Consider the following 11,083-nt stretch of genomic DNA (forward strand, 5'->3'; position numbering starts at 1 on the left):
GTTAATAAAAACGGGGTTAGTTGTTATTTATTTTTTTCCGCTACATCGAAATTGTTCAGTAAAGGGATATGTTCATAACTTATAGTTATCACATCGCGTTACCGGATCTTATGATACAATATAAATATCGCCTCAGCCAGTCTCAAATTCTGACGCCAACGTTCGCTTTATTGTATCGTCTCCGGTTAAAATAAATCAAGAGAGGTTAGGAACGACTAAGTTAAAACCTTTTTTGATAATTAAGGTATAAAATCTAGCAGATTCCTCCCGATTTGACATTTAAAAAATCTCTCCTTTATTCGAAGAATCTTCCCTGCCTTAGCACTAAAATTAACATAATAATAACATAAAACATATACTTTTTTTTACAAAAGTTATTCTTTATTTTATGCATCCAGTTATTGAATTCAAAGTATTAAAATTGAATGCACATTATGACAACACACTATACAACAGACTATGAGAAAACAAAGAAATGTTTTTCTAAAATTGCTCATGAGGAAAAAAAACAGCATAGTTACAGTAAAAATATATTTATTATATTTTGGACATGTATAAAAACATTAGTAAAATAGATATCTGAGGATTTGGACATAAATATATTACAAAATAAAAGTTTTCATGTATAAGATTACATAAATAATAACGATTTTTTTATATTTTTAATCTGAAGACACCCGTAGCCTTTTTTTCTTGACATAATGTTCAATCCGATTCTCCAAGCTCTCTAAAAAACAAAAATAATTATATAAATTGTGTGTTTTAAAAAATAAGAAAACTCGCAAAGCCTCTACCTTTAACTCTTACCACTCTGTAGGCCAGACATTCTGGCCCGTATGATTCTAGTAGGCAGCTCTGTGGGCCACAATGTCTGGCCCACAGCAGGTATAACTTTAATCACTGATTTCTCTATCACCCAAGTATATTCTACCAAAAAATATTTCAGATAAATACAGTTAATCTTAATTAACATGGTCATACGAATTTCCAGACAGTGTCCCAAAATTAGGGAACCAAAATATTTAGTTTAATGGTAGAAAAACGTCGCATTTTTTTATCAGAGTAGCTGATCAGTTATGAGAAAAAATGGTCAGAGTGAAAAAGGTTAAAGGCTCGTAAAAATAAATCTTTCTTGAATTTATTTTGCAATTGGCGGGATATATTTGTAGCGAGGTTATTGAAATATTTGTTTCCCAGTTGGTAGTGTTATATTGTGAGGTAAAAAAGGTCACTGTAGCATTCTATATAGACATTTGTTGACCGAATTGACTCTTTTAACATAAATTGTTTACATTTATTAAAATCATAATTTTAAAAAAATTTCAAAATATTTTTTAAAAATATTTTATTTAATACCAAGCCACCTTATGTGTCTTGTCGGTGGAGTTCTTTTTACATACATTTTTTATTGTTTTTAACCATTTTAACCTAAATTATACAAACAAAAAAGAGAAAAATTAAGAATATAACCATTTAACAATTTTCCTAAAATTAACTCTTGATCCCATTCCCATTCCTTTATTTTGCCTTTGACCTCCGTCGGCAACAAATTAAAAATGTTTGTATGTTATAATATATTGCATTGTTGGACTCCCATATTTATTGTTAATTCTTGGGACTATCAAACCTTTGTTGTGTGTAAATCGTGTATCACGGTTGTGTACTAAAAGATTTTGATTTTTTTGTCTAGTTTGTTGTTCAAGTAGTTCTCTTACCGCAAGTAGTTCTTCCCAGCAGCGGCTGGTAAGTTCTGGGAGTGACTCCTTGCAGCATGCAGTCACTCTGATGCAGAAACAGGCATTTCTGATTGCCGACTACCAAATCCTGAGAGATTGCATTCTGCGACACTCTTGACAGTTCCTTGTTGTAAAGATTCTCCAAATCTTCGATAATGTCCCTTATCATTGATGCTCTAAAACAGAAAGTAAAATATTCTCAATATCATTAACCCTTTCCACTCTGACCATTTTTTCTCATAACTGATCAGCTACTCTGATCAAAAAAATGCGACATTAATCTACCATTAAAATAAATATTTTGGTTCTCTAATTTTTGTCCGCCTCCGTAGTGTAATGGTCAGCACGCTCGGCTACCGTTCTGGAGGTCCCGGGTTCGATTCCCAAGGGGGGTAAAATAAATATAAGTGATTTTTTCACTGTCATATTTATTCAATATTACCCTGGACTGGGTACCTGAAGCGGAGGGCTGATCACCTTTTCTTCATGTGTAAACCATCAAGATAACACTGCATTTATATGACGCAGTGCCCTATGCACCATTGGGGTGCGGATAAGGGTTTTATTATTATAATTTTGGGACACTGTCGGGCAATTCGTTTGACCATGTTAATTAAGATGAACTGTATTTATCTGAAACATTTTTTGGTAGAATATACTCGGGTGATAGAGAAATCAGTGATTGAAGTTATACCTGCGCCGGGCCAGACATTGTGGCCCACGGAGCTGCCTACTAGAATCATACGGGCCAGAATGTCTGGCCTACAGAGTGGTAAGAGTTAATATTTAAAGCATTTACTTTGTGGTCAGTCATTTTTACTTATTTATTTTTTTACAAAAATGTTAGTAATATTAGTATATAACCACTCACCGAGATTTTTATGTCTACCAGTTTGGAGACGTACCCGTCTCTTCGTCAGGACAATCACTACCACAGCATGCAAACAGTACTACCCTTCACTACCATAGCACACTTAAAACTGTAGTTTTTGTGTACAAAATGTTTAACACATGCGATTTTTGCAGCACAAACATGTGTTACGAGCCGAGGTTGAACATGCATTCAACCTCGGCTCGTGACGCATGTTTGTGCTGCAACCTTTAATGCATGTTAGTATTCGGGTTGACCAAAAATCGCAAGTGTTAAACATTTTTTGTAGTGGTTAATTAGTTAGAAATACTTGATCATGCCAAGTTTTCCTTGGTCTTGCTCTGCTTCTACTACCAAAAAAATATACTTACTGGATAGCTGATTTGGTCCACTGCGTCTGAAAATTCTTGATGACTATCGCCAAATCTTCCAGATCCACTTTCCACCAGTCCTTCTTGAGCTCAACCCTCCCGGAGAAGGCCATGTTCTCATCGTCAGAGTGCTGCATAGGCTCTGCCGCCTGGTAGCCCTCCTCAGCACCTTCCGCATCCTCGTAATCTAGAGCGCCGGTACCACAATGGCCCGCATCCTTCTCCGACGTTTGTGAAGCGCTTTTACTGTCCATATTTTTAATTTCTTCTTCAATCTTATCTAACTCCTGGCAAGTCAGATCGTTCATCAAGCTATCTTCGTCTATTGAAATTTCTCTACGGAATGTCGCTTTTTTGTTTTTGCTGTCAAAATCTAATTCTAAAACACTGTCTTTTGTTTTTCCCGGGGTATTTATAACCTTATTAACAAAATGACATGAATCTGTTTCAAAGACAGCTTCTTCTAAGCTGTTTTCTGGTATTATAATGTCTTTAAGTTGAGATGAAACCGCTTTAGAAACAGCTATCTCTGTCATATTTTCTATATTTGAAGGTACTTTTAAAACTTGATCAGATCCATCAAATTTCACGGCGTTTTCTTTCAAAATATCACCTTTTAATAACGAATCTATGCCATTCTTGTCACTTGTATTTGAATTAGATGTTACAGATATAGATTCGGATCCAGTCGTTTCGTCATAGTCGTCTAAAAATTCAAAAGCGCAGTGGTAAAGATTCAACGGCAATTCTATTGCCATGTTGTATTGTGGTTTTCTGCAATAAATGAAAACAAATTAGAAACTTTTTTGTCATTCTATAGGCAATTCAATATTTATTCTATTTATTTATTTATTTATTTTTTCTACGATACTTTATACAATACTGTAACATAATTTTGTACAAGATTATATATTTTTTATGAACGCCTCACTAAGCATAAAGTATTTTGCCGGATGGTAAAATTCCGTGTAGTGGACAAACGCCCAATGTGTGTATATTTACCTAGGGTTAGTCTTGACGTCCAATAGCTCCGTAATAACAGACGGCTCTTCGTGGCCCGCTCCCACAAGGAATAGAATTGCGGCTATGCACCGGATTTGGTGCCAGAGGAAAGCGTTTGCACGTACCAGCAAGTAATGCATACTGTATCCTAAACATAACAATAAATAATAATATATAAAACCCTAATCCGCACCCCAATGGTGCATAGGGCACTGTGTCTTATAAACGCAGTGTTATCATGATCGTTTTACACATGAAGGAAAGGTGATCAGCCCTCCGCTTCAGGTACCAGTCCATGGTAATATTGAATAAATATTACAGTGAAAAAATCACTTATATTTATTCTTACCCCCCTTGGGAATCGAACCCGGGACCTCCAGAACGGTAGCCGAGCGTGTTGACCATTACACTACGGAGGCGGACATAACAATACCATCATTTAAAAGTATACCATCAAATTGAGGAGAAAAAAACTAAATGACGGGCAGTCAATAATATTACCTCATTTATTAATAATATTTCGAGTTTAGACAGTAGAATTTTGTAGGACTGAAATAAATGTTTGGAGAAAACCATAAACACAATGTCAACAAATGTTTCCTCGTTATATCCGAGATCTCGCTATAACCGTGCTCGTAACAACCAAGTTCGACGGTATAAAGTTTAAGGCACCTTGGCGTAGTTGGGTAGACGCTCGTCTGCTAAACTGGCGTCGCGGGTTCGATTCCCGCCAAGTGCAAAATAAATTCAAGGAAGATTTATTTTCGATTGGTCTGGGTGTTTGTGATGTATTTTTCACATTTACCTTCCCTATCCTTACTATCCTACCTGCAGACAAGCCTCTAATAGAGGCTTCGCGGGTTATCCCTTTAATAAAAAAAATAAAATAAAATAAAAATCATAGTTAGTATATTTTCTTAGAAAAGATTAGGAAGAATCGTTTACGGTGGTATGGACATGTGGAGCGAACGGACAGCGAGAGAATGACTAAGAAAATATATGTGGTGAATGCGAGCGGGAAAACAGAATGAGGACGACCGAAAAAGACTTCGATCAACCATCAACCAGATCAACCAGAACCTAAAATCTGGTGGTGTCAAAAGTCTGCGTAATCGGAGGGCATGTATGACTAGATGTATGGTTGTGAAGGAGGGGAGGAGTGTATGTCAGGACAGAAAAGTGTGGCGTTCCATCCTTTCTGCCTACCCCTGCGGAAAAATGGCGTGATGGTAGTAGTAGTAGTAGAAGCTTAAATAAAAAATAATATTTTCACCAGTAAACATTTTAATGTCCACCTCCGTAGTGTAACGGTCAGAACGCTCGGCTACCGTTCTGGAGGTCCCGGGTTCGATTCCACAGGGAGAAAAAAAAATTTAAGTGATTTTTTCAATCTAATAATTATTCAATATTACCCTGGACTGGTACCTGAAGCGGAGGGCTGATCGCCTTTCCTTCATGTTTTAATGATTATGACTACAGTGTGTTTATATGACGCAGTACCCTATGCACTGATGGGATGCGGGTAAGGGTTTGAAAGAAGGAGGGAAACCATTAATAAGTCACAATACTTGCCCTAAATTTAAAGAGAAAATGTCTCACTTGAAATATCGCTCACTCCTTTCAACAACGTTAAAAATATGCCGCTTTTGCTGGGATAAAGTACATTTTCTGGGCATTCCGAAAACATGCACAACTGAAAATTGACGATTTCGTAAGTTTTAATTTTTACCAGAAGATGAAAACATCTGTTAGTTTTTCGAAACTAGTCGTATATATAAATAAACTCATTAAGTGGTATATTCAGGTGTTTAATTTTTTTAAATTAAATTACCTTTGTCATCGTCACATTCCGGTTTTTCTGCCACAATTTTCACACTGGTGACATTGCGTATGAATGCCGTGACTCCATTTGCAACGTCCATTTTGCAGAGGTTCCTGAAGTCCCACGATCCCCTCAGCCTGCCGCATGCGTCAGACATCGCGTTCAGATCCAGGGAGCCGCGCGGGAACCAATACTTGTATGTGCGTTGCTTGCAGTCAAACCTGAGAAGAGAATTACAGCTTATTTAATTTTTATTATTATTTATTAAACCATAGGAGCCCACAAACTGTCTCCAGGCTTTTCTGTCGGCTGCCAGATGCCCTCGCATCCTCCCAAGTCAGATCTGCGTCCCGAAGTTCTGACGAGAACTGCCGACGAATTGTCAGCAGTGTTAGGGAAACTGATGCCTTGTAGAAGAGGCAAGATGATGGCGGCTCTTGGGAGGCATGCGGAGTACATGGCCAAGCCAACTGAATCGCCTTTTCTTGACGACAGTTGTGACCAAGATTTGCTGCGTCCTATGCCTTATCTCTTCAAGATTTCTTTTACTTGGCAAATACCACTATTTCCTAAAATTTCAAACTCCTTATTATTCATTAGATTATTTATAAAAGAGACAGATTTAAGTTCCTTTTTCATTTAGCACATGATCGCTAGCTTTTTACTTTTTTACTTTGTCATCTTTTTTATGTTTAAGTTATGATTTTAAAAAAAAAAATTGCTCACTGAGAGTCAAGTATTTTGTATTTTGTATTAACTAATTATACTTAGAAACCTATACCCTTATACCCTGTACTATGACTATTTATTTTGTATACCCACACACAGGCCATGCCTTTGTGGGATCTTTTTTTGTATTCATTTTTATTTTTTATAAATATTTTTTGTTTTTGAATTTATGTAATGCAAAAAAATTTTAAATAAAGAAAAAAAAAAAAAATTGTTCCCTTTGTGTAATAACACTTGAAAATTCTACTTCACGACTACCGGTTTCGGAATGTAGTGAAACCTCCATCGGTTATAAAGGGACCTATTGAAATAAACTATGAATGCGGGATTAAGAGGTCAATACAAAAGGAGATACTATCGAGTAAAGATACCGTCCTCCTAATCTGCATAACTTTTGGTAGGTTAAAATTCTAAGAAGAATACAAGTTTTAGAAGTAAATAAATGTGTTTTTTAAAAAAAAACAATACTGAACAGAACCTATTTATTTAAATTTTGCATTGTAAATAATCTGTGATCCCATTTGTATTTTTACTGTTTTATTTTAATACATTTTTTTAATTTTTCAAACTTTAAAAACGATCTCCTGAAAAATCAAGTTTTTTGATATTATGACATTATTGAAAGGAGTGAGCGATATGCAATCTATTTTTGTATGAAATGAATTTGGGGTAGCAGAAATAAACGACACACCGGGGAAAACGATTATTCAAGGAACGATAGATAGAGGTTTAACTGTAAATATTAATGAATATCACCTTGCGCTGTAATATTCTCCAGCGTCAGACATGGGAGCCGGTAGCCACGCGACGGCCCTGATGTCCTGCGGAAGCAGCCGGTTGAGGATCTTGCAGTAAGGAAGCTCGGAGGAGCAGCCCCCGTCGCTGCCCAGCTGCTCATCGATGGTCAGAGAACTGCGGACTTCGATTGAAATGACCTGTGAAAAAAGCGGTAACAAGTTTTTAATCATTTATATTTGAAGCACTAACTGTGATTTTCCATTTTATAATTTGACTAACTTTGTTTTAAAATCACTATAAATATTTAATTATAACTTAATTATAATGTCTACCGGTTTCCAAGCTAACCGCTTCTTTATCAATTGATATAATTAAAATGTGACTTTGTTTTAAAATCACTATAAATATTTTATTATAATAATTATAATGTCTACCAGTTTCGAAGCTAACCGCTTCTTTATCAAGGCTGATTAATACTAAGTTTTTCGTTTAAGACAATTAACGTTTTTTATAGCATTAGACAATTGTTTACTAATTGATGAAGAAGAATATGGAAGTCTGGGTATTTACAGGGATTACGACCGGCATAGGCTTGGAAGTGATCACTTTACACATGTCGCTCACTCCTTTCAAGAATGTCATAAATCAAAAAACTTGATTTTTCAGGAGAATGTATTTAAAGTTTAAAAATATAATGAAATATATTGAAAATAAATATCAAGCTACTTATTGAACTTTTTACTGTGCAACTGTTTTTTAATTTCAATTTGTCTGGGTGTGTGATCTGTTTTTCACATTTACCTTCCATACCCATACTATCCTACCTGCAGACAAGTCTCTAAAAGTAGAGGCTTCGCGGGTTATTCTTTTTTTTTTTTAGTCATCCATAGGGAGAAAAACCGGGTTGTCATTTGTTTAAATTTTTTATTTTTATTTATTCACAAGTCTAAAGTTTAGAGTTGTGTCCTTAGACAATAGGGGGTAGGCTTTAGTCATTGCCAAATTGTTAATTATGGGCTGATTGTTATTTATATTTTTATGAATTTGTATTCCATTTGTGCCGTGGCACACTGGAGTGCCGTGAGTGATAACACACCGGTTGCGGAGCACTGAATTAGAAGATAGTCACCTGCCCACTCGCCGAAACACCCTTGTCCGTCCTTCCGCACCTGTGGTAGCTGGATTCAGCCCTCGACTTTATGAGGCACCCTTTTTCCAGGGCATTGAAGAGGTGTGCTTCGATGGTCTCGGGACAGTCTTCCTGAACGGCCAATCCTCTGTAGTTCCCTCCGAGATAGGCAATCCTCAGGAAAATACGTCGAGTTTGATATCTGAAAAGAGACAGCATGGTCAGCATGTCTGCCTCCATAGTGTAATGGTCAGCACGCTCGGCTACCGTTCTGGAGGTCCCGGGTTCGATTCCCAGGGGGGTCGAATAAATATAAGTGATTTTTTCACTGTAATATTTATTGAATATTACCCTGGACTGGTACCTAAAGCGGAGGGCTGATCACCTTTCCTTCGTGTGTAAACGATCAAGATAACACTGTTTTCACATAAAGCAGTGCCCTATGCACCATTGGGGTGCGGATAAGGGTTTTATTATTATTATTATTATGGTCAAAAATATTGTACTGGTTTGGAAAAATAGCTTGTAATTTTTACTTTTTTTTTAATTTTTTTTTTAATTGTTTTGCATTCCACGACATAAATTCAAATACAAAAAAATATGAATAAAATATGATGTGTTTTTAACCTTTCTCTTCCGGTGCTAAAATAAATTGCGCGTCCCGGTGTTGGGTAGTCACTACACAATAAAAAATTAGCGATTTTTAATCGGAAAAATACGGACATTCATAGCAATCCCCTTAATTAATGGGGCCTGTAAAGAAACTTTTTATTAAGCTGAAACTCTTATATTAGTATTAAGCTGAAACTCTTATATTAAGCTGAAACTCTTATATAGTACATCTCACCAATAGATGTCTCTAGTGAAGTTCTAGTGATCCCTTAATTAATTATAAATGAATTAATTTTTTTTAATAATTTAGATTTATTTGCTGAAAACATTAAAACATCATTTGGTAACGCTCACAGAACAAGCATAGGCTCTAGTTGCCAGCTCAAGAGCCACTGACGCGGGCGCTAGCCGCTAACCGAAGGAAGGCTGAGAATGAGCTTTGAGCTCCTCGCACTTGCACAGTGCAAGTATGCAAGAGTGAGATGCGAACATAGTGTCGCGGTTCCCGCACACCCTTCACGCCATGTTTACACGCGAATTTGTTTTCGATATTCACAAAATATCTCCAATGTACCTGATAAATTCTGATTATTATTAATATTATTTTTTAAATCAATGCGTTAATATGTTATAGAGGAATACCTAAAATCTTAGCCTTGTATTTATTATATTTATAGATATTATGGTTATTAGAAGCAATGTGTACACGGTACACAACACCAGGAAGGAAGGGTTAATGGAGTTCTAGAAATTAATGCTAAACCTATAAATATAGGGTGTAGTCGAATTATGAAAATAAATTAATAAACCTGCTAAAATCAAATTTCCTTGATTTTTTTCCGTCCCTTTGTGAGTCATCGAATCCGCGGCATTCGCCATTTTTCTTTGCTATCACATTCCTCAACTGCAAATTGCTCGCTTGCAATTGGATCACCAAGTTCACTAGCTCCTAAAATATAGCATTTTAGAAACAATTATTAATAATATTCTTCTTCTTCTGTTTCGTGTAGGGCTTACGGCCTGTTTTTTTTTTAAATGATTTATTTTATTATAAAAAAAGACATTGGTATTTTTATTATTTACAAAAATACTTCAATTCCATACTATTTCTGTGAGCCTAAGCGGCTGATTATTAGAAATGGGTATCAAATTGTGGTAGAGTGGGTTCGAAACAAGAAACTCTGACTCAAAAGTCCACGACACTTACCACGGGACACAACCCGACACAATCCATTGAATTTTCCATCAATTCTATGAAAATTGTAAAATACTTTAAATTCTTAATTTTTTCCCTCTTTTTTGTTTGTACATTAGGTTAGAATGGTTAAAAACAATAAAAATGTATGTAAAAAGAACTCCACCAACAAGACACACAAGGTGGCGGCTTGGTGGATCTCTATAAAAAAAATAATATGTTTAAAATTGTTCTTTAAATATATGTATACAATTTATATTTATAAAAAATATATAAAAAAGTTGTTTTATTATCATGTTATTTTATTATGTAAAATGCAATTCCACCTTTCCTAGCTTTCAAAATTGGACCGAATTGTAGGGCGTTTTCGGGCCAAAATTTAATTTTGTCATAGGAATCAACATAGGAAACTCGTATCAACCCATACAGAAACAGTTTTAAATCAGCGTCAACCTAAATAAACATAACATAACCTCATTTACTAGTCATTCAAAATGAGCTGGGTAAGTCAGTGAGAGTTGGACTTACCTCTTTTGGCAACAGCAGCAATTCTTCCTTCGATAGATGCTTGTTTTTATTCCTGTCAACTTTTAATTTGTTCATTTCTACGCCAGCTTTTAATTTATTGAGGAAAGCCGCGCGATCCATACTCCCGAGTCAAATGTCAAAACATTTATGAGACGGCGTTTTGTTACTTAGAGTGCTTGTCTGGTGATCGCTGATCAGCGGGCGATCCAAGAAGGCGGATGACGTACTTTTCAACAAATTTGATACTCAATTGACAGTAAAATAGTGATAGAAGGGAAATCACTGATCTGGTTCTGTTATATAAAATTATTAACAATTTTTTGGACAGCCCTGATCTCCTAAACCAAATA

At 35.7% G+C, this 11,083-nt stretch overlaps 1 protein-coding gene across 1 annotated transcript; it reads right to left on the reverse strand.

The window, feature by feature from the left end:
* Positions 1–359: 359 nt before the first annotated feature.
* On the reverse strand, positions 360–10,882 carry LOC148313108 (uncharacterized). The gene is made up of 9 exons (XM_088267899.1): positions 10,734–10,882; positions 9,820–9,959; positions 8,399–8,600; positions 7,288–7,466; positions 5,812–6,023; positions 3,981–4,128; positions 2,979–3,752; positions 1,716–1,912; positions 360–727 (listed from the first exon to the last, which is right to left on the reverse strand). The coding sequence occupies exons 1-9, from the start codon at positions 10,851–10,853 to the stop codon at positions 663–665; spliced, it is 2,037 nt and encodes a 678-aa protein (XP_088124025.1). The 5' UTR covers positions 10,854–10,882; the 3' UTR covers positions 360–662.
* Between the last annotated feature and the right edge of the window lie 201 nt (positions 10,883–11,083).

This window comes from Brachycentrus maculatus, unplaced genomic scaffold, assembly GCF_059751285.1.
Source record: "Brachycentrus maculatus isolate JH-2025_06_01 unplaced genomic scaffold, ASM5975128v1 h1tg000020l, whole genome shotgun sequence".
Lineage (NCBI taxonomy): Eukaryota > Metazoa > Arthropoda > Insecta > Trichoptera > Brachycentridae > Brachycentrus > Brachycentrus maculatus.

Coding starts and splice junctions, on each gene's coding strand:
- LOC148313108 (XM_088267899.1), bottom strand. CDS start 10,853: ATGGATCGCGCGGCTTTCCTCAATAAATTAAAAGCTGGCGTAGAAATG. Junction 8,601..9,819: donor AGGAAATTTGATTTTAGCAG/GTTTATTAATTT, acceptor GTCTCTTTTCAG/ATATCAAACTCGACGTATTT. Junction 3,753..3,980: donor GACGTCAAGACTAACCCTAG/GTAAATATACAC, acceptor CATTTATTGCAG/AAAACCACAATACAACATGG.